Source organism: Thrips palmi, unplaced genomic scaffold (genome assembly GCF_012932325.1).
Source record: "Thrips palmi isolate BJ-2018 unplaced genomic scaffold, TpBJ-2018v1 HiC_scaffold_15, whole genome shotgun sequence".
Lineage (NCBI taxonomy): Eukaryota > Metazoa > Arthropoda > Insecta > Thysanoptera > Thripidae > Thrips > Thrips palmi.
The window spans coordinates 3,836,269-3,859,200 of record NW_023144624.1 but is presented as its reverse complement, the minus strand read 5'-3'; the positions used below and the strand labels follow the sequence as shown (position 1 = coordinate 3,859,200).

Here is a 22,932-nt window from a genome sequence, read left to right as displayed (position 1 = left end):
TGAACAGTCCTTGCATCGCTCTGTCTCTCTCACACCCTTATCCAGGCAGGAGTGCGAGAGAGACAGAGCGACGAGAGCGCTGTTCGGAGCCTTCGGAAGCAGCCTGCAGCCGGAAGCACGGGGCCGGACAGACACTCTGCCTCGAAGCGGCCCGCCCCGCCTCCGCCCTCTTGTTGTTGTCCGCGATGACGCTGGTGGCGCTGGTGTGGGCAGGCCATGCCTCTCGTGGTGCTTCATGGGGATTTTTGTCGGCCGCATGCCTTATTTGGCGACGCTACAAAACGCACTTGCAAAAGTGCCGAATGCTGATGACTCGTCAACGGTTTCTCAAGAGCTCATATCCTCCTGCTCGGAAGATACAGTACGAAGGAGGCTGGACCAAAGTTGAAACTAATTTGAAATATAGAAGTGAGGCGTCGTGCCGTGGCAAGTATTCGAACCCCGGTCTACGCCTGAGGCGGGTAAGTCAGCAGCAGCGACGCACTTGTGTCACAAGGACTGCACCAACCGCTGCGCTGTGGCAGGCCGCTGCCGCGACTCGTCTGCTTGTATGGACTGTGACTCTGTGACACTGGCGGTAACGACGGCCAGCGTTTGATCTGTCGCGGTGCTTCTCATTCCGGAGGGGGGGAGGGGGAGGAGGGGCAGGCCAAGTGGGTGGAGTGACACCGCGCACCGCGCCGGGGTGGCAGCGGGGCAGGCCGACGTAGAGGAAGGGGGAGGGCCTCCACGGCGTGCTTCGGGATGAGGCGGCCGGGGAACTCCCGGCGGGGGGCGTGGGGGCCGCTGCCGAGGGGGCGCAGGGGGCGCGCGGTGGGGGCCCATGGCGAGGAGGCGCAGGGGCGACCTAGCGTATATAAATAGACGCAAGGGCTGCTTCGAAGGGACAGTCCGTGCTGCTTGTGTGTGTGCACCGCCTCAGGATACATGGATCGCTCCCAGGTAAGTCGCAGGCAGTGGCGGGGCGTGTGTGTGTGAGTGTGCGTGTGTACGAGTGAGGGGCACCGAACTTTTTAGCCGAATAAAATCGAGGGGTAATTTTTGTGTTTGGTAAAATTGTCATTAGACACCCTGCGGTGACATGACGAGCAGGTATACAGCGATCCGCCGGTGGCGCCGGTGGCAGCGGGTATTTGCTCGCCCAGGAAAGGGAAGTCCAGATTCAAAGGATTTGGCTCGAGGCACTCATGTCAGTCTTAAATGGGCATTGCCCCGAAACCAGCTTAAAACTAGCTCGTGTGACTGCGTGAATTGGTTCTAGTTCCTGTGATAGCCACTTTAAATAGCTGAATTTTGGGGCAAACGGTGTATGGATATCTTAATTTTGCGGACTAGGCGTGCGTCCAGCATGTTGGTTTTTGACGCAATCTCGATTGACGCCTCTCCCTTACGTCCGATGGGGGCCGTACTTTTTGCTTAAAATAAAGTCTCTTTTAATGCTTTTAATTACGGTTTTTGAACAAGGAAAGTTTGAACATCCGGCAGCTAGTCGTTTCCAAGGAATCACATGGGTCAGCCGCCATCGCCAGCGCAGTGCCAGCGCAGTGCGAGCGCAGTGCGTGCGCGCATCCGATATCTCCTTGCCTCCGCGACGCGCGGTGTGGCGCGGTGACTCACCTTCGGCAGGAAGGCTTAGTTGGAGTTATCGCCACTCGGTGGCGCTGCCGCCCACCGCATCAGCGACGTCGGCGACGTCGGCGACCCCACGGGGCATTGTCGCCACGTCCCGTCCGTCTCACCGCCACCGCCGCCTTGTGCAAGCCGCATCTGGCAGAGCTTCGCGGAGCTTCGCACTTCCATTATCTCTCCGTCCTCCTCCCTGGCCGTCGTTTGGACGTGGCGCGGCGACGCGGCAGCAGCACCGCGAGCGGCGGACGGTCGTCCTCGTCGCCATCATAGTCGTCATTGCCAACAAAATACGCACACCAGTACACCAGCCAAAACGCGTCGCCCAGGCAACGGCACCTTTGGAGCCCTTGGATCTCTTGGAGCCCCTGCAGCTCCTGGATCCCTTGAAGCCCCTGTAGCTCCTGGACCTCTTGAAACTCCTGCAGCTCGTGGATCCCTTGAAGCCCCTGCAGCTCATCGATCCCTTGAAGCTCCTGCAGCTCCTGGATCCCTTGAAGCGCCTGTAGCTCCTGGATCCCTTGAAGCCCCTGAAGCTCCTGGATCTATTGGAGCTCTTGGAGCTAGGCTGCGCTGTAGTTTTCGGGGCCCTTGGAGTAGCTCGTGGAGCTTTGGGGCCCTTGGAGTAGCTCGAGGAGCCCTTGGAGTCCTGGGGCCCCGCTGCGGTGATAGCGCGAATAATTGCAACACTGTTTTGGAAGCGGAGATGCATCGGGACGGGCCTGCTTTGCTCGGCTCGGGCCGAGGCTCGGGCCCTTGCTGGACCGTGTTGCAAAACGCGCACCGAGCGGGACAGAGAGGGAGCCACTCCCTTGGAAGCGAGACGCTCTCTCTCACTCTCAGAGACAAACGGTTCGGGTGCCCTCGGGAGCGGATGGCGGGGCGGAGCATGAGGGCCAATGCTGCGGCCGCGTCGCTCACCGGACACCGCGCCGCTGCGCCGCCACTGCCAAATGGAAAAGCCTGATTGGCCGAGCGAACGAAGCGAACCGTTCGGCGTTCGGTTCCCACGGTCGCCTCATCAATGACGTGTCCGCGCTCCGCATGCGGTGCACCGCCTTCCATGCTGCCATGACGACGCCTCCGCAGACGACACTGCAGACGACATGACTTACACACGTGATGCAACTTGGATGCAACCTGCAGTGCCCGGGACGGCCTGCAGGCCGAACAGTGCTTTCGTCGATCTGTCTCTCTCGCACTCGTACGGCACGCCCCCCGAGTGCAAGAGAGAGAGAAAGGGTCTGCTGGGCACGGCCTGGGTGCCCCGAGTTCACGTCGGTGTCCACGATTCTCGTGTCGTCAGCACTCGATTGGAACAAGGCGATAGTGTCGCCATGCTGCCCGGCCAGCCAGCCAGCCAGGCCCTTCCCTTCCAGAGACTTGAACGCATGTTCAGCCTGGAGCTCGCCTCGCCGCTAATCCTTGTTAATCCGTAATCCAACACGCCCTTATCCGAGTCATTTACCAGTGTTGCTCGTGCCTGCGCCGGCCTGCGCCCTGCGCGATAGAGCATCTCAATGCGGCCGAGGGGCTTGGCGGCGTCGCGGCCCGGGAGACGTGTCACTCGGAGCCGATCCCCGGGTCATTAGGGTCCTCTCGGTTCGGTCTGGTTTGCTTTTGTTTATCGCAGTGTCCACACGCTTCGGGTTTTGGCACTGCTATTCAGCAGCTGACTGCAATTTAGCGTAGGAAAAACTCGTCCCCGCCGCGCCTGGCTTCGCGGCTTCGCCCTTCATTGCCTCGCCTTCTGGCTGCATCGTGACTCCGCGCTGTCCACGTAAGGCGCTAACCAAGCGACAAAAACGACGCGCTGGACGCCGACACCGCAAGTGAGTGTGTGTGGGTGTGTGTGTGTGAGGGAGAGGGTGCAGTGCGCGGCGGCGGCAGTGGCGTGGACGTCGCTCTCTCATCCCGCCGACATGATCGCGGCTGTCGCGGCGGTCGCGGGTTCGAATCCCAGCTCTGGCAGGCAGCTGTTGGTGTCATCCCGTCCCCTTCACCGACAAGGCTGCCCGGCAAGGCTGCGTCCCCAGGCGGCGCGGTGCGGCGCGGTGCGGGGAGCGCGATGCGCGCGGTGCGAGCGAGAGCGCCGACCGCCAGACAGAGTGCGCCTCCGCGGATAGCAGTGATGCGCGAGCTGCTCTCGGCGGATAGCTGAAGTCCTGAAGGGAAAGGTCGACGGCGTCCCTCGGTCTCGGTCCTTGGTGGACCCGCGTCGGGCCCTTCAAGCCCCTCAAGCTTCAAGCCAAATGTTCGTCTGTTGCAGGCGCTGCTGGCGCTCGCGCTGGCGCCCGCGCTGCTGAGCGTGGTGCTGGCCCAGTACCCGGCCGCGGGGCCGCCCTCCAACTCCTACCTGCCCCCGGCCCCTGGCGGCGGCCCCAAGGCCCCGACCGCGTCCTACGGCCCGCCCACCGGCGGCCCCGGTCCCCGGCCCAGCGGGGGCGGCGGCAACAAGCCCGGCGGCGGCGGCGGCGAGAGCGCCGAGGTAAGGCGACGACGGGGTGGAAGGGCCGAAACGGGGTCGGCGTCGCACAGTGGGCCAGAAGGCCGGTGGAGGCGGCCAAAGTTCCGGACGTGTTTTGTGCTCCAGAGCCGCTAAATGGGACTCGAACGGCACGTGTGGCCCCACCAATGGATTCCTCGTTCGGAGAGCAATCCATTCGTGGGGGTCACACGTTCGGTTCGAGTCCCTCTCAGCGACTCTGGAGCTCAAAACACGTCTGGGATTTCGACCACCTCCACCGGTCTTCTGGCAAATCCACTGTGCGTCGTGCAGACGAGGACGTGTCTCTGAAACCGATCTGGTGTGCGCAGCCGGAGCCGTACAGCTTCGAGTACGAGGTGAAGGACGACGCGACGGGCACGGACTTCAGCCGCAAGGAGAGCAGTGACGGCAACACGGTGACCGGCGAGTACCGAGTGCTGCTGCCCGACGGCAGGACGCAGGTGGGTGTGCTTCGCGCTTCGCGCTGCGCGGCGGGGAAAGGGGGAGCGCTCCCCGTTGTCCGCGATCCCCAAACTCACCACTTCGCTTGCCTTGCTTGCAGATGGTCACCTACAAGGCGGACGACGCCAGCGGCTTCGTCGCCGACGTCAAGTACGAGGGCGAGGCCATCCCCGGCCCGCCCGGACCCGGCGCTCCCGGTGGCGGCGGCGGCGGTGGACGTCCCGGGGGCGGCTACGGCCCCCCAGCCCCCGGCCCCGCCCCCGGTGGACCCGGCGGCAGGCCCGGCGGCGGAGGCGGCGGTGGCGGCTACCAGTACTAAGCGGCGCCCCGCCAGGCGCACCACACCAAACCACACCGCGCGATTCCAGGCCGCTTGTATTTATTCCAAATCTATTTAAATCCGGCGGCGGCGTCCACCGCGCTGGCCGCCACCGTCACCCTCACTGGCGAAATAAACTGGCCACTCCAAAGTCCGCTGTTGTCTTTCACCCCATCGCCCCACCACCCACCACAAAGACAGTGGAGTAGGCAACCCTTGGCGCGCCAAAGAAGAACCACGTCAGCGTCTGGCCCTGGCCGTCCGCGGCGCGCAGGCGGCGAGCGGTGGCGGCAGTGGAGATCGGGGAGCACGTTGGGCTGCCTACATCGCCGGCGCAGCGACGGGGGCGCGCAGCGCGCACGTCGAATGGGACGCCTACCTCGCAGGCGTGGGGCTGCGGCTCCTCGCAGACAGCTCGCATTATTCACGGGCCGAGCGGCCTGGCCTGCCTGCCTAGCCGGGGCACGGACACGCCTCGTCTAGAGGTCCAGCGCGGGCGGCTCGGCACCTGGGAGGCCACCAATCAGACCGCTAGGTAAGGGAGCGCGATAGCTAAGCTACACGCCCACGCGTTTGTACGGCACTCACGCTCACGTACACACACAAACACACACACACACACACACACAGCAGCGTGAGCACAATGCGCGCGGCTTGCATATTCATGGCGTTATCGCCTACGCGAGCCTGATTACTTATGGCGTGCCATATGGCCATGCACGCAAGTGGAGCCGAGGGCCGCGCGGGCCGCGAGGACCGCGAGGTGGCCCCAAAATAAATCAGCGGCGTCGGGGCCGGCAGATATTCTTCCTGGAGCCACAGCAGCCGAAGCAGCATAGCGCACTGATTCAGAGAGACGTGCCCGTCGCGCTGTCTTTCTCACACACTCATGCGGGATCTCTCGTGAGTGCGAGAGGGACAGAGAGGCGCAAAACGACTCTCGGAATCGGTCCGCGGGCAGCGGGCACACTCGCGGCCGTATTCGCATGCGGCGCACGCGGAGCGCCGCCGCGCTGCTGTAGCACGCCGTAGCGTGTTAGGGTTTTCGGCTGAGCGATGGGCGGCGGGCTGGCTGCAAGTTGGCTGGCTAGGGTGACCAACCCGGCCAGGACGGCGGTGCCCCTCATGCTCCCCGCGCGACCCACTGACCCAGATGCGGGGACAAAAGAGGCAGAAATAAACCCGGCAGGGCCAGGCAGGGCACTGGACGGACGGCCCTTGCTGCCCTGCTGCGAGGCTACAGGCTACAGGCTGCGCCGGGCTGGAAGGCGGTGCGCGCCGAATCGGCGGTGCCACATCGAGTGCGTCTGCCCGTCCTTCAGACTGATGCCGAGAGTCGTTTGCGTCGCTCTGTCTCTCTCGCACCCATATGGGACGCCCCATGAGTGCGAGGGATACGTACAGTGTGACGGAAACGACTCTCGGAATGAGTATGCTGCCGGTCGGGCGGCCGGACGGTAACCGAGAGTGTTAGCGGCAAGGGGTACCCAACTCAAGATAATCATTGCACGTCTAGTTGGTAATCAGTGAAATAATCAACATCATCCAATGAAATGACAATCGTACTTTCGGGGATTCAATATCACTTTTGACCATTTTTGTGAGGCCACTGCTCCCAAACTATCAGCGGTCAAAGCCTTCGCGAGGCGGGGCATGAAAGAGTAGGGTCTGCAGAATAGTAAGGCGTCGAGGGAGGCCTTTGACCGCAACTAAATTGGATGCAGTGACCGCTCAAAGTCAGCAAAAACGGCGATTTTCTGAAATTCATTCACTTTTTGACCATTTTTGCGAGGCCACTGCTCCCAAACTATCAGCGGTCAAAGCCTTCGCGAGGCGGGGCATGAAAGAGTAGGGTCTTCAGAATAGTAAGGCGTCGAGGGAGGCCTTTGACCGCAACTAAATTGGATGCAGTGACCACTCAAAGTCAGCAAAAACGGCGATTTTCTGAAATTCATTCACTTTTTGACCATTTTTGCGAGGCCACTGCTCCCAAACTATCAGCGGTCAAAGCCTTCCCGAGGCGGGGCATGAAAGAGTAGGGTCTTCAGAGTAGTAAGGCGTCGAGGGAGGCCCATGACCGCAACTAAATTGGATGCAGTGACCGCTCAAAGTCAGCAAAAACGGCGATTTTCTGAAATTCATTCACTTTTTGGCCTTGCGAGGCCACTGCTCCCAAACTATCAGCGGTCAAAGCCTTCCCGAGGCGGGGCATGAAAGAGTAGGGTCTTCAGAGTAGTAAGGCGTCGAGGAAGGCCCATGACCGCAACTAAATTTGACGCAGTGGCTGCCCAAAGTCACTAATATTGAATTTCCGACACTTTAACAGCTTTCTGAGGTCGGCGCTCAAATAATCCCCAATATTTCCCAATAATCAACATGATAACCTATTATCAGTGATAAATAATAAAATAATCAAAAGAAATCACATGTTATTATATACTCTAAACATAATCGGTGTACATGAAAATCTTGAGTTGGTTACCCCTTGGTTAGCGGTGTCGCTCTGAAGATGAAGGCCCGTAACGGAAAGGGGCACAAAGGCGCAGCAAGCCCGCCGGGTTAAAGACACCCCCCCCCCTCCGCCCCGCGCGTCCGTCCGTCCGTGTTGCTCCCGCCGTACGCAATGCAAGGCGACCAGGGCCACCCCCGGTGTGTGAACTGCTCGGGGCGCGGCGGGGCGGTCGTGGGATCGCGACTATCTCCGTTCTCAGTCCCACACCGCGCGTTATTTCTCATACCGGCTTAGCCTTTACAAGTACGGCACCCGCCGCCGGGCGCCGCCGCGACTGCCGCGGCGTGGTAAAAACCGAGTGCGTCATTATTTGGGGGCAGAACGGGGCCAAGTGCACACACAGTGCACACACAGGACGGCGGGACGGCGCGGGCAGGCGCGGCGTGGCCTGGCAGGGCGAGGGAGGCCCGCCGCGTCGCGGTGGTCGGCGCAAGGCGAAGGCTGGCGACGGCGAGGCGGCACGGTCCACGCGGCGGCCGGCAGGCGTTCCTCGCGCCGCGGGCGCCAGATATCGGGCCAGACATTCGAATGGAGGGCGCGGGGCTTGGCGCGGGGCTGCAGGGCGGGCCCGGGACTTCCCTGAGACCTCGGCGGCGACGGGGCGGACTGAACTCACTGCTAGTCGTTCGAGTCGTGACTCCGGCCCCGCCTCATCCTCATAGCCGCCAGGCCTGCCAATACATTCGGGGTCGCCGCCGTGCCGCCGTCCCGTCCCAAGGCGATGCGAAAACCCCGGGCCGACGCGGCCCGGCTGGGTCTCGAGGACTCGGGCTGGCTGGCTGGCTGGCTGGGGCTCGACTCGGCTCATCTGCCTCCCGCCCACCAAATCGCTGCTCACGATCACGCAGGCCCTCCTCCTCCCCGTCACCTCCGACTCCCTGCCTGCACGCCGCCGCCGTCGCCGCCACCGCCCCAGCTGCGAGACGAAATTATCATTTTCACGCCGTCAAGTTGGTAGGCAGCGAGGCTGCTGCCCCCCCCCGCCCCGCCCCGCCCCGCCCCGCCCCGCCCCGCCCAGCGCTAACTTGTGACAGAGTGGCTGCGCAGGACGCTGCAGGGCTGGGTGCAGGTTGCGTACGCGTTCATCGGCTCCGACTCGAACCAGACAAAAAACGAAACACACCAAAGCGCACACAACTTACAAAATTTCCGTCTTTTTTTGCGGAGATTCCGTTCTATTTGTGCGGCGTTGTGTTGTGCCATTCATGACAGTGTGGCCGCCGGGACACGCTCGCTTGTGTCGTACTTCAAGGGCCGATAACATCAATGTTTGTTTGTTGTGTTGTTTTTTTTTGCCACGGATTTCACACTTGATAATTCGGCGCACCGGTGCACCGCGTGATTACAGGGCCAGCAGCCTTTATCACAGTGCTTCTCGCACTGGACGCGGGTCTGCCTGTCTGTCCGTCCGTCCGCCCGGCCGCGCACTGCCCAGCCTAATGACATGTACGTGTCGCAAGCCAAACACGCCGCCCGCGCCGCGGACTCTGGACCAGGGCGGAGCACTACTCGTCCTGCAGGCTGCTTCCGAGGGGGACGTCTCTCTCTCACACTCCTCAGGGGGCATTCCGTAAGGGTGCGGGAGAGATAGTCCGGCGAAAACGACTCTCGGAATCAGTGTGGTGGTCGGTCAAACTAATGGTGCGGCCGGCTTGTTGCTGCTGGGGTCATCACCCAGGGGGGCAGCAGCAGCAGCAGGCTCGGCCCGCCGCGCGGCCCGGGGCGAGGCGTTACGGCGGGACGCCGATGACGCGGACGGCCACGACGGCCACCTGGACAGCACGTGGCATTGGCCAGGGCGCCGTCGGCGGGTCAGCGCGGCGCAGCGCGGCCTGCCGGAGAAAGAAGTAATCTTCTTCTCCTTCTTCTCCTCCGCCGCCTCGGTCCGGCGTTTAGCGGAGGTCACGGCGCGTCCCTCTGCTGCTGCGCGGCGCCGCCCCCGCGGCGGCACGCCACGGCACGCCACGGCACGCCGCGTGTGTCGGCTGCACTTGCGCCGCGTGACGAAACGGCACGTAGCGGATCACAATGGGTGATTCACGCCGAGCCGAGAGGAGAGGAGTGCTGCTGAAAAAGCAGAGGGCTCCCTTCCCTAGTCGATCGTGTCCCGCGTCGCGTCGTGTCGCGGCCTGGCGTGTCGCGGGCCACTCGCCCCGGGCCCCGGGCCGGGTGGGTGCCCGGTGGGCGGCGGCCCGCGTGCGTCGTGCTCCGGCAGGTCACGAAAAACTTTGGCCCAGTCAAGGTGACTGTCACCCAGCCCGCCCGAGCCGGGCCGGCCTGCTTGCGTGCCGCTTGCGCGCATCATCACCATCTGTTGTTCTGGCGGCGCCAGGCCGGGCCAGGCCACGCCAGGCCACGCCAGGCATGAAATCGCCCGGGAGGACACGACGGTCCAGAGGATGGGCCTTCCCCGCGGGTGGCCTGCCTGCCGGTCTGCCCGCCGGCCTGCCAAGTCCGTGGCCGACTGAACGCTTTGAAAGACGCGGGGGACTTGGAGCGCCTTCCCAGCGAAGAATGGCCGCCGGCCGCTGCAGATAAAAGCGACATTAGGAAAGAAAGTCGGGAAAACTGATGGTCGGCGCGTGGCGCGGCGTGGCGCCCTCCACGGGGCCCTGGTCCTTCCCTCTCATTAACTTCCGCTCAGCGAGCCCCCCGGAAGGCCCGGGGCCGGGGTGGGCGCTGCACCATTCGCTGCAGGCCGAGAGGAGCAGGGGCACCGCCGCGGGCACCGCGCTGAAGTCAACTGCGGGAAGGGGCGGGAGAGGACATGCCTTCCCATAACAACTCAATAGACACCTGAAGAGCAGATAAAAGGCATCACTTTGCGCCTGTAAGTGGCCAAAAAGTGGTGCTCAGCCCACGCACAGGCCCCGGATCCGCCACTGGCTGCAGCAATGCACGGCGGCGGTCCCCAAACCGCGCCGGCGGCCGATCCGTTTGTCTCGCGTGGCGCGGCGCGGCGTTAGTCCCTCGGTGCATTCGTATCAACGAGCACGCCGAGCACGCCGACGCACGGGCGGCACGCGAGCGCGGCACTGGCGGGACTGGCGGCACGCACGCGCTGGGAACGTGACGCAACTCGTCATTCCGACCTGCTCCCCGCTCAGGGTCTCGGTCACGGCGCGGGGCCCCGCCGGCCCCGCCGGCCCGACGCCCGGAGGCAGTGGACTGGAAAGTAATCCAGCATAGGCCTTGTCAGAATCCCTTGTCGAGCAGCGACGCAGCGAAGCAGCGCGGAGAAGCGTTCGGTACGGCGCGCGAAACACGTGTATGGGAACGAGAGCCCGCGCCCCGCGAGCAGAGGCGAGTCGCAACCCGTCACGGACCCCGCAACAAGAGTGACTCAGCCGGCCGGCTCCGAACGCACGGCTCTGTCTGTCCCTCTCGCACTCACGCGGCGTCCCACAGGGGTGCGAGAGAGACAGAGCGACGCTGCTGCGCTGTTGTTCGGAACGAGAGGGCCGCCGCGGCGCGCGGCTTTTATATTTGCCTTAAACGGGCGCGGCGGCCGATCGCGCCAAATGGCAGAGACGCTGAACCAATAACCGGCGCAGTCCTTACGGCTTGAACTTTGTCTTTACTGCCCCCATTCGTACCGCACTGTCGTGCCGTGTCGTGCCGTGCCGTGCCGTGCCGTGCCGCGCCGTGCCGAGCCGCTCGCCTCCACCTGCCAATTTTCTTTAAGCGCGCTGCTGCCTATGCGGCGCCTCGCACGCCCCGCCCCCGGGACGGTGCGGGACGGTACGGGACGGGACGCCAGATAGATCAGGCAGTAAATCGAAGGAGATACAGAGAAGAGCTGCCCCTGCCGCCCCCGCCGACTCGACTCCAGAGAGCGGCCGGCTGCCGTGCAGGCCGCGCGTTACGGCCACTGAAAGACCAGTCACCCCGACGCGTCTGCCTGCCCGCCAGCCTGCCCGCGAGTTACCGTTTCAATAAAGAAAACGCCACCCTTGACCCGGGCAGGCTGCGCCCCCGTCCGGCGGCCCCGGGAGTGCGGAGGGTCGACCGGCCGCCCAAAGGTTAGGTTAGGCTGGCAAGGCCGGACCCGCGGCGCGCGCAATGGTTCGTCGGGGGTAAACGGGTGAGGTGTTCCGGTCTAGTCGACAACTTCTTACTCACAAAGTTGCTCGAATGCGGCGTCGAACGCGAATGCGGGTCTGTGCTCCGGTGGCTCGCAGCGGGGGCTGGGCTGGGCAGGGATTACTTGACCCAGTTCGAACGGCTCCACCACCTCGAAAAATGTTGCTCTAAAGACGGACGCAGCACTTACTCCGCAGCGCGCCTCGGATTTACATGTTGCATGCGACGATAAACAAGTCGAGCGACGGCGGCGGCGGCGGCCGGACTCGGCATTTTTCTGCCCGAGAGCATTTTTCTCGGTCGACTCGACTTTTCGTCAGTTTATTTTTCAGCCCTCGGCGCAGTAATGTCCATGTCGTCGTCGAGGCTCGCTGTGCGAATCGGTTTACGGCATGCAGTCGCTGGCTGCGTGTTACTGCATCACGGTCTGCCCGCCTGCCTGCCCGCCTGCCTGCCGGGCCGAGTCCTTCGGTGCAGGACCCTCATCTATTGTCGACAGCCGCGTAACGCGAGGGGAGAGGGCAAAGGCCCCGCCGCCAAGTGCCGCAGAAAAACGGACGAAATAATAATCGAGTTAGATTCGTCGGGGCCCGCAGTCCACCTAGCGCGGTCCAGCGCCGCGCCACTGTCACTTCGGACCATTTGGCAACGGTCCGCGTCATTCTCTGTTCTCGCTTCATTTCGTGCGGCCACAGTGTCTCGGCTTGGCGCGAGCGTCGCGATGACGGCGGTGCCGCAACGCGTCGAGCCGTGCCCCGGAACTGCCCCCGCCCGAACCGATCATTTTCCTAATTGGTACAGTGCAGTGGTACCGTGTGCGAGCGCAAAGAGCACGCATGTGTGTGTGTGTGTCTGTGTGTGTGAGTGTGTCGAGTGACCGACATCGTCGGGAAAGCGCGCGGCCGCCGGACGCTGCAGCTGGAAGACTAAGTGCTGTCCACCTAACGCAATTAGCAACAATAGTGTGAAGTCATCAGGATGTACGCGCACACTCACACACACACACACATAGACACTCACACACACGCTCCGCGCCCTAACGCACAACGACGGGTTACCGGCGACGACGGTCGGATGCCGCAACACTGCCCTGCAATCCACTGTGCAGTACGTTATTGTTGCTGGTGTTATTGTTGGCAGAGCGGCGCGGGGGCGGTGCGGGGGCGGCGCGGGGGCGGGCCCAAAGAATGCCATTGTTTGACCGGGTGATAGCAGCAGCGCTAAGTAGAACGCTTCCCGTGGCGTCCGCGGCGTCCGTGCCGCCGGCGTCGTAGACGGGCGAACACACCACACCAGCGCGGGTGGCGGGCCGCGGTCCGGCGGACTCATTCTAGAGTCGTTTTCATCTCTCTGTCCCTCTCGCTCCCGTAGGGGACGCCCCGTGAGTGCGAGGGAGTGAGTCTCGGAATCAGTCTGCGGCTGGCTTTAAACCACTGGTGGCGGCGTGGCGGCGGGGGATGCGCGGCCGGGCCGCACTCCAGCACCGCGACAAAGTCGGACAAAGTCCTTGCAGCGCAGTGTATCGCCCTGCGCTGCACTGCGCTGCACTACGGGGGTTTGGGCAAGAAGCCTTTTTAGCAGATGATACCTTCACACTTGAAACATACTTAAAACTACTATACACATGAAGGTGTCAGCGTGCTTTTACTCTCGAGTCCAGAAACGAAGCGCGTATCCTAAACAATATAATAGGGGCTGGCTGCCGGGGCGGTGCAGGCCACAGCTCGGCACGGCTAGTACCAAAGTACCAACACCGGCCACCTCGCTCGGGTCTATATATTTTGTTTCATACACAATTTTAATTACTATCTTTGGAATGAGCCCGCATACTACCCCTTATAAGGAAACCGAACGAGTATTGACTGAGAAATTTGAAAGGGAAAAGAAAAAAATTTGAACTCTACACCCCCTCCCCAGTCTTAATGGGGAGGCCTCCTGCTTTACTTCGGTGTTCGGGATGGGAACCGGTGCTATCAGGTACCTGGGGTTAATCCCGTCAGCGACCCAAGCGTTCGCCGGGGGACCCAGTAGGACCCCAAAGCTCAGGCAGCTGGGTGAGAGCACCCAGTACGAAGCTCTTTGAGGGGCGGGACGTAGAGTGAGACGACAGAGAGACAGAGAGAGACTCAGACAGAGAAGAGGTTTGGTGGGAGCTTCTTGTTTTCGTAGGGTTGGTTGTGTACCCCATGGTACCCCCACTGTCCGGCGCTCCCGTACCGAACATACAGCGTTTTAGGCCAGCTTCAAAGGACTTATCATCGCCCCCCCGACGAATCAAGGAGGCACCACCCGCAACCACACACCGGATGGTCTGGATTGATGGATCAAATACTCCATCGCTCCAGTGCCGAGGCCAACCCGCCGAAGCGGATTGCTTTTTAGACACCCACAGCGGAGTGGCCAGGTGAATGTGACTCTGACCACTACGCTATCACGCTTGTACGTCTGGCAGCGTGTTGGACGACGGGTTTGAGTTGCACTGGGAGGAAGGCGGCCGAAAAATGTAATGAAGTGATGGGAATCGATCCCGGGACCCCGCCATCGGGATCACACGACTTTACGCTCTCGGCCACCACGGCCCATGACAAGGGGACCGGCGTGAGGTGGGTTCTTGACGCAACAGGACTCACCCGACCCGGTCAAAATTTCGCAAGAAGTTGGGGGAGTCGAACCGCCGACCCTAGCATTGGGAACTGACGCCTCTACTCCCTGGACCACCATGTCCCATGCACGGAGAGGGCTCACGTTCACGGGTTTCAACCGCACTGGGTGAGGCAGTAAAATTAAATGGAAATATTTGTTAGGAGTCGAACCTCCGGCATGTGGGTCTGTTGCACACGGCTCCGCTCGGATGGCCTCGAACCACCACCCTTAGGATAATAAGTCGAAAAAACGTATGTGACGCTGGTATTCGAACGCCCGCCTGCGGTAACTCGATCCCACGTCTCTAACCTCTCGGCTATCACAGCAGTTGTGAAACGCGATGGATCATCTGCTTTCATTAACGTTCGTTGAATGAGATTTTTTGCCAGTGTGTGGGCTGACGAGGTTGACGCAAGGCACGGCATGCGCGGTCCAGCGCCGCAGCTTCGCGCCCTCGCCATGGAGGCCTTGCCCAGCCTTGGCGGGACTCGGCGGCGGCCCGCTGCAAGTTCAAGGCCCCGCAGTCCTTGCAGTCCTTGCAGTGCAGGCGTCCTGTCCCTTCTCTCTTGGGATCATCAGCCTCCCTTCACTTGATTGGGCGCCATTGGCCCTCGAACAGCGGAGCAGCTGAGGCACCGTCTCCGCGGCGGTGTGACGGCGTGGCCACCCCGGCGCGGCGCGGCGGGGCGGGGCGGGGCGGGTCGTCACTACTTGCTGGAGGTGGTGTTGCGCGCCGCGATTGCGCCAAAAACGTGACACTAGGCTCGAGGCTCGAGCGGGTCGGACGCGAAAATATCTGCTTGGCAGGTCGGCTTAGCGCGGCCTGGCCCGGCCGCGCGGCTAGTTCGTGGTGTCACTGCGGGTGTCCTCACCGTTGTGACTGTCCTCGCCGCCAGGCCTCTCCGCCGCCCTGAGCGCGCTGAGCGCCCTGCCCTCTGCCCTTGTCGATGTCCCTCTCCAATTACTTCCCCGCCACCTCCTCGTCGTCGCCGGGATTAACACCCCGCTGCTTGCAAATCATCGCACTAACACTCTCTTTTTTATGCCTCCTCGCGGCGCGGCGTGGCGCGGCGTGGCGCAGCGCACGCTGCAGATTACTTTTTTGTCTCGTTGAACCAGGCGGCGGAGTGGCGGGGCGGAGTGATGGGGTCGGCGAGTCTCCTCTCCATCAGGTATACGAGTCTCTAGGCCACATGATTGATCGCTCATTTTCTGGATCGAGGTACAGGGACAGCGACGGGTGGACGGACGGCCCCTCTGGACGGGCGCCCAGCCCAAGGCCCGGCCTGCCACAACGCGTCCCCGTTGCAAAACCTGCGACAAATGCCCAACTTTCGCCCCCGCCTATCGTTTGGAAACCAGCGCTCCTGGCGGCGGCGGCAGTAAAGCCAGCCGAGCCAGCCGATCGCGCCGCGAGGAACATGCGTCTTTTTTCCCCGCGGTATGATGATGGGCGCGACGACGCGCAGGTTGGCCAACTCATCCGCGCGGCCCTGCCGTTGGCCCTGCCGTTGGCCCTGCCGGCCCTATCAATAGGCCATCTTATCAGAAGGACGCCTCTTTCTTTCTCTGCGGTTGGCAGCGCCGCAGACGCACAGTGCCTGGCAGTGCACACACAGGGAGACAGCGAATGGCCCTGCACCACCTGCACTATGAAAGGGACGGCGCACGTGTCTGAATACCTGACGCGCACGCCATCGGCGCCTGCACTGTGCAGAACCTCCTGTCATCGCCGAGGAGGGTCCTCCAGCCCGCCAGGCCCGCCAGCCCTGCCGGCCAGGAAGGCGAGCTATGGCACGCCGCACTACTTTATAAGGCTAAAACTGGGTCACCCCTTTTAAACCCGCCACTGTTTATGACCGAACCGAACCGCTCGCGCGCGCCGCTGCCGGCGGTTGGTTCTGCGCTGCGGGGAAGAGAGAAGACAAGGGAAATTTCCCGCACAAAGAGCCGCCGGAACGCCGAGTGCACCGAGTAAAGCACACGCTGCCCCGCACTGCGCCGCACTGCTCCGCACGCGTAATAGCGGTAATAGCCCTTTAACGGGACTTCCTGTAATCTCGCTAATGCCGGAGCCGCTCCGCTTCCAGGCGGGCCGGTGCCGAACACGTCGTTCTGTCCCACTCGCACCCCCTCGAAGCGCCCCTCGAGTGCGAGAGAGACAGAGCGATGCTCGGCATCATCAGCGGCGAGGACGCCGTCGTGGAGCGGTTGGGTACGGGTGCGGGCACGGTCCGGGCCGCGTTTTGGAGCGATCGGCCTGGGCTGGCCTCGCGGTCCATCGAGCCTCGCTGGACGACCATCGGCCATTCGGGTCCGCCGCGATCGCATCGATCGCATCGATATCTCGAATGCCTCTCCTCTTCCGGAACAGCCTCATCATCATCATGACTTCATCGGGGTTGTTGCGTCGTAAATTAGCGCCCATAGAGGAGGATGCGCCTCCTCCTGCGCCGTTTTCGGGGCGCGCCACACAAACAACAACACAGACTTTCGGCAGCTGCGCGGGATCGAACCTCGAACCTCGAACCCGCGGCCCGGAGGAAGCGGCGGCCGGCCCTGCATTGTTGCGCCACTCTTCGCCACGCTGCTCATCGCGGGCCGCATTAATTGGATCACATTTATCCTGATCCTTGATCCTCGTGACCCAGATCCGCCTTCGCAACGCGCGTCGTCGTGCGGCGGGCAGCGAGCCCAGGCCTGTCAATAACTCATCCGCGGCCCTTGCGGAGAGGACCCGCAGGACCCACAGGGCCTGCAGCGAGAGCAGGGGGAGCAAGGGGGGGACTAGGAGGGCTGGGAGAGCAGGGAGAGCTAGAGGAGCTGGAAGCGCAAGTAAGAGCTGCTCTGCAAACTCAAGTGTGTGCCAGGCACCTCGCGCGTCTCGGGCGGTTTCGCTGGTTTCGGGACTGTCCACTCCTTGACGGTGCACTTCGCTGGACGTCGCCGGACTGGGCTGGCCGGCGCCCAGCGTCCTTGCGTCGCGTTCCGAACGGCCGAGTCATCCCTGCGATCCGTTGCCCCTTAATTGAGAGCGTTGCAGAGTCGGCCAGAGCCTTGGCGTGCAAGTTTCGCACTGCGAGAGGCCCGGACTGGACGCGGCTGGAAGGCAAGGCGCCGCTCCAGAGCGCCAAAGAATGACCACAGAAAAAAAAATTCCATCCCGGCCGGGGCTGGGAGTCGAACCCGTGGCGCCTTATCTTGGGCCGGTCCCCGCGCCTCGCGCCGGCCCAAAGCAGATCGCTACGTCGCCCGCATATTTATCAGGCGATCGGCAACTAAAAGGTAAGACAGAGGTACCTGGTACCTGCCGGCGTCTGCCAGTCGGGTCACGTCTCCGCGCGCCGCGCCTCGCGCCTTGTGAAACGCCTCGCCGCTTTCGCACACTATTTCATTCTCCATTACGTCGTTTCCCTATTTTTGGCCGTGATCATATTGGAGGCTCTTCCCCGTCCACCCGCCTGCCTGCCTGTCTGTCTGTCCGCCTGTCTGTCCGTCTGTCTGTCCGCCCGCTACGTGATATGCCGCGCCCGGGCCCGCCTCGTTCACTGCATCGTTTCCCATAAATCCCAGAATAATGTCTCGCGGTCGGGAAGGCGGGAATGTGATGTGTTTTTTCTGTCGCGGTGTGAGGAAACGGCGGACGGGACGCAACATCAATGATCGCCCCGGCCCCTTAGTGGCCGCCGTGCCGCCGTGGCGCCGTGCCGTGTTGCTGTGACGGCAGCTTGTCAAAGCGGCGCTACGTCAGCCCCAACGGGGCGCCACCCAGGACTGCCCACTGGCCACTCACCCACACGCTCACGCACACAAACGAACTCAAACACACTCACAAAGTATCTCTTCCGGCCGCCTGGCGAATCGAGGATAGGCCAGCCCGCCACACTCCGGTGTCGTGGACTCGACGGGTTGCCTACCTGCCAGGCTGGCCGTCGGCGCGGCCTCGTCCCCCTCCCCCTCCCCGCTGCCAGCGACCTTGCACCGATTGGACGGGTGGCCGCAAGGGTCCTCCAGAGGGCCTCTCCTCTCCGGGCGCCCGGCCTGGCGCGGCACGGCCTGGCAGGCCTCTGGTGCCTTTGGGTCGCTGTTGTTGCGCAAAGGCATGATCCGTCCGTTTAGAACGGTCGTCTTCTTCCTTTCTCTTTCATCCTTTCGGCGCACGGCATTGCAGTGCAGGCAGCACCGATGGCCTCCGGGCAAGCCTCCGGGCCGCACTCGACGGCGACGAAACGAGTCCGCTGCGGACCGATTCCGAGAGTCGTTTTCGTCACTCTGTCTCTCCCGCACTCATGGGGCGTTCCATATAGGTGCGAGAGAGACAGAGCGACGAGAAAGACTCTCGGAATCAGTCTGCCTCTTCAGGGCCCTCCAGCCTCCGGGAGGATGGATATGCAGATGAAGTCAGCGACCCCGCCGTCTTTACCGTCTGGTCCCCGGGCGGGGCCGCGCCGTGCCCCGAAGTGGCTCGTTTCGTCGCTCTGTCTCTCTCACACCTCTACGGCGAGCTCCGTGAGTGCGACAGAGACGGAAGAATCCTTCGGAACGAGACGGCTGGCGCCACGGGCAAGGTCCCTTCCCGGTTGACAGCAAGGGCCCGCTGTCGCGCTCTACTCGGCTATGCTGGCACCTGGCTGGCACGCCCCCGAGGGCCCCGTAGGGCCTGAGGGGCTAGGGCTGCAGGTTGACTGCCCTCCCGCACGCCACTGTGACGCAACGCGACGCGACGACGCGGGGATGCGGCGGGACGGGGCGCGGGGTCCGCGGTGCCCCGCGGTGCCCCACGGTGCCGCAGTAAAGGGGGATTAACGGCCGCCAGGGTTCAAGCCCGATGAGGGTGTTCAGCGGTTTATCGCGGCGTTTTACCGACGTGCAAGAGCAACTTAGGCGGCACTTTATACCCGGCGGCCCATCCGAGCCCCACACCCCGTACAGTACAACGTTATTATGTTGGCTCCTCGAAGGCAGGCAGGAACCGGCGGCGGAGGGTCTTCTTCTTCTTCAAGGCGTCCGTCGTCCACGCGCGGCGGCACGCGGAGAACACGTCATTCCCCTTGTCTTGCTGTGCCCTGCCCCTGTCCCGCTGCGTGGGCGGGCGCCGGGCCTCGGTGGGCCTTGATCCCACACTGCTGTGCGCCGGCCCGGCGGCCGGTGGCGGCCCGGGCGCGCTGCTGGCGCTGCTGGCCCCGAGGACGTCGCGGAGGACATCGACACGCACGCCGGGCTCGAGGTGCTCGCTGAAGATGCGCCGAGATGCGCTCTGGTTCACTCGGCAGACTCTACTCTAAAAACATGATGCGCGGCATTCAGCTACTGATTGTTGGACGCGCCAAGATGCAGTGGAGTCGAAGACACGAACAGACCTGCGTGAATGTAATTTCTGCGCGCACCCGAGTCTTGGTCATCGCCGCAGCTCATCAGTGTCTCCAGTTCCGGCCGGTCCGTCCGCCTTTTCCAGCGCGCGATTCAAACACAAAGCGCTGCATCGTCCCTGAAGCTTCGGGCCGGCCGGAGACCAGACGCGCCTCGCTACGTACTGCGGTTTCGGTGCGGACGCTTTCCCGGGCAGGGTCTGGTAGGTCCGCGCCTTGGTCCGCGTCCGGGGCCGTTCCGGTTCACGGCGGTTCGCACACCTCCATTTCCGCGCTATGTATCGGTGTAATGAGCCGGTCCTAAACGAGAGCTGCAGGGCCTTGACGAGACACGCCTGGCCTTCTGCGGTCAGGGCGCGGCGGGGCGTGGCGGGGAGGAAGATGCGCCCAGCGCCGCGGCGGCCTCCTCGTGACCCCTCCTCCGGGTGCCCCCGTGCCCGTCCCCTCTCGCGGGCCGCCTCCGGCCGCCTCCTGGCCGTGCAGGCCGTGCAGGCCCTCCGGGTGCCGCCCCGGAATCATCCCGTGCCGTCCGGAAGTGAGGTAACGAGAGGGCTGGCGGGCGTGGCGGCGGCCGGTGCCGTCGGCGTGAAGCTCAAGGGCGTGCGCGATGACGATGACACCCGGAGAAGCGGCTCCGGCCGCCCGCCGCCTTGCCGATGGCCTGGGGCCTGGGGCCTGGGGCTGGAGGGCAACAGGGAGGAAGAGGAACCGGACCGTTTTCGGCGGGTGTGGTGGTCTTGGCTGCGCCGTGGCGGGCAAGGTTCTCGTCGGTTCACGTCCCCCGCGGCGGCGGAGCCTACCAGGCAGAGCGAGTCCAAACAGCACTCTCTGTCTCACTCGCACTCAAGCGGAACGTCCAGTGCACCGTTCAGGAATCAGGCCGCTTATTCTAAACGGCTTTGCAGCTCGCTACTAGGAACTGCAAAGAAGCCCTTTGGTAAATACTTTCGCGCCATAATCCAAAACTATAGACTTTGCGGCTCGTTTATTTGGAAGCGGGCGTTATGCTGCCGTCGCTTCGTCTCTCTCGCACTCGTGGGGCGTCCCGCGGTCCGCGCGGGTGCGAGGGAGACAGAGCGGCGTTCGCAATGAGTCCGCGGCTCCACTCCCATTACGGCGCGAGAAAGGCTCGGCCGCTGCGCCGCACCGCCGATTCCTGTGAGATGAATTCGCAAAGCGCCGCAAAGCGCTAACGAACTGGAGCGCGAGAATCCACAATCCCGCAGCAGCGCGCAGCAGACAGTGACTTTTAGAGGCCGCCGCCCCGAGCCGCCGTTTGCCACCTAGGAATACAAAGGGTCTCGAGCGGCTGGCTGGCTGGCTGGCTGGCTGGCTGGCTGGCGGTAAAGCACGGGGAGACCGTGGACCGTTCGCGACCATCACTTGCAATCCACATCAGCAGAGCGATACCTCATTTTCCGAGAAAGAGAGAGAGAAAGAGAGAAAGACAGACAGACAAACCCAGAGCGACGAAACCACTGTACAGGAACTTTGGCGGCGCGGGGCACTGTCTGTGTTCCTGGAGTTCCTCACACGACGGCGAAGGGCACGGCACGGCGTGGCAGGCCCAAGAGATACGGCATCTTTACAGTGCACGCCGTTCCGTTCCGCTGCGTTCCGCCGTTTCGATTTTGATGCCCTCTAAAAGGTTACACGCGTCTCCGCGTCCCCGACAAGTAGTCCCCGATACCGGACCGCGGCGTGACGCGACGTTAATAGATTCCGTGCGTGGCGGCGCCCAGATTTACGACGCGGCGGGGCAATGACATTGTCGCCGGCTGTCTCTCTCGCACCCGTGGGGCGTTCCGTAAGGGGTGCGAGAGGGACAGAGCGGCGTGAAGACTCTGCATGGAGCCGACCTGATCGGCGGCGGCGGCGTCATGCAAAATTCGACATTTCCCCTCCGCTTTGCCGACTTTGCCGCTCGCCGCCGCGCTGCGCTTCGGGATTGAGCAATTAAACGTAATGGAACGGCGTGCCTGCAAAGTCGGCAAGCCGGCAAGCCTGCAGGTGACATTCAAGGCTGCGACGAAGATGGACCGTAATCACGGCGAGTCGTCGACGCTTTCGGCTCTCGGCTTTCGGAACGCCCTCCGTGGCGGGCTGGCTGGCTGGCCCTTTCTGGTGAGCCGCCGGCGCTCATCAACAGCGGCAAGCTATCAACAAAAGTAAACCTTAAAAACCACATACACTGAGAAAAAAAATGATTATTTTGGGCCTCAATTGCTGTTGATGTTTGTTAAGCCTCTAACTCCATTGCGCAATCAACATCAATTATTCCAGGTACCGTTCATTGCGAAGTAATAGATGCGTCTGAAAAAGGGTGAGAACCCCCAAAGCAGAAACTTGTCGAAAAATAGACTGCCCCGCAAGCGCGGCGGGCCGAGGGGGCAGGAATGTCGCCAGGTGCGTTAAAAGCGAAACAGATCGCGAAGCCTGTTACGCGAAAAGTGGTCTGGCGTCCATTCTACGTAGTACCGTGTTTTTAATGACATTGCATGAAACCGTCCCTTCGTCTGCCACTTCAAAGGAACGAGAAGATAGTAAGTTTTCCTGGGCTGCACGCGCACAGCGCGGCACAGCGCGGCACAGCGCCTGCCTGCCGGGCCGTCGCCAAGCAGTGCCGCATCTTCTCCGACTCCGGCACCGCACGGCCGCCGCACGGCCGCCGCCAGGCGCGTACGCCAATCCACTCGTCTAATTGATGCTACACTTTTTTCTTTCCGGCAGGCCGAAGATCTTCGCTTCCTTCCTCGTTTGCAAGTGTGCAAGTGAAGCGGCTGCCGATGGGGGCTTGGTCCTTGGGGCTCGGAGGCCAGGCCACTGTCGGCGCTGGCCGGCCGCTGGCTCCCACGGCGGGGGCAGTGACGCTACGCTAGAACACGCCAGAGGCCACCCAGTGCCTCCGCCTGGCCGCGCCGGCCGCGCCACTGCGTCTGTCTGGCCGGGCCTAGGCGGGCCGGGCACACAGCACCACGCAGTGGCACGCACCGCCCAATGTGCCTTCTCGCCTCACTTCACCCAGACCTTGTGCCGCTGCGTCTCTCTCGCACCCACGCGGACCGCCCCACCGCCCCGCGAGTGCGAGAGAGACGGAGCGAGGCTGCGGTTCGGAATCGGCCTGCAGATTGACACGTAATGCGTCTCGCCACGTCCCGCTCGTCCGGAGGCTGTGCGGTGCTGCGCGGCTGGGCTGGGCCCTGCAGGCGGCAGCCCGGCAGCCTTCGTGGTTGATGGTCGGATAATTGGTGCCTCATCTTCACCGACTTCACTTCACTTGGACGTGGACGTGCGGCTAATGAGGTCGTTCTTTCGCACTGCCCCTCCCCTGCCGCCCCTGCCCCATGCCCGGCCGGCCCGGCCCCAGGGCGCGGCGTGGAGGAGCGGCCTGAAGGGCGGCGACTAGCAGTCACCCCTGGCCCGTTCAACA

General features: G+C 63.0%; 1 protein-coding gene across 1 annotated transcript; it reads left to right on the top strand.

The window, feature by feature from the left end:
• Nucleotides 1-927: 927 nt before the first annotated feature.
• Nucleotides 928-5,046, top strand: LOC117640831 (pro-resilin-like). The gene is made up of 4 exons (XM_034377756.1): nt 928-942; nt 3,896-4,114; nt 4,444-4,575; nt 4,677-5,046. Exons 1-4 carry the CDS (start codon nt 928-930, stop codon nt 4,893-4,895), a joined length of 585 nt encoding a protein of 194 aa, XP_034233647.1. The 3' UTR covers nt 4,896-5,046.
• Nucleotides 5,047-22,932: the final 17,886 nt, after the last annotated feature.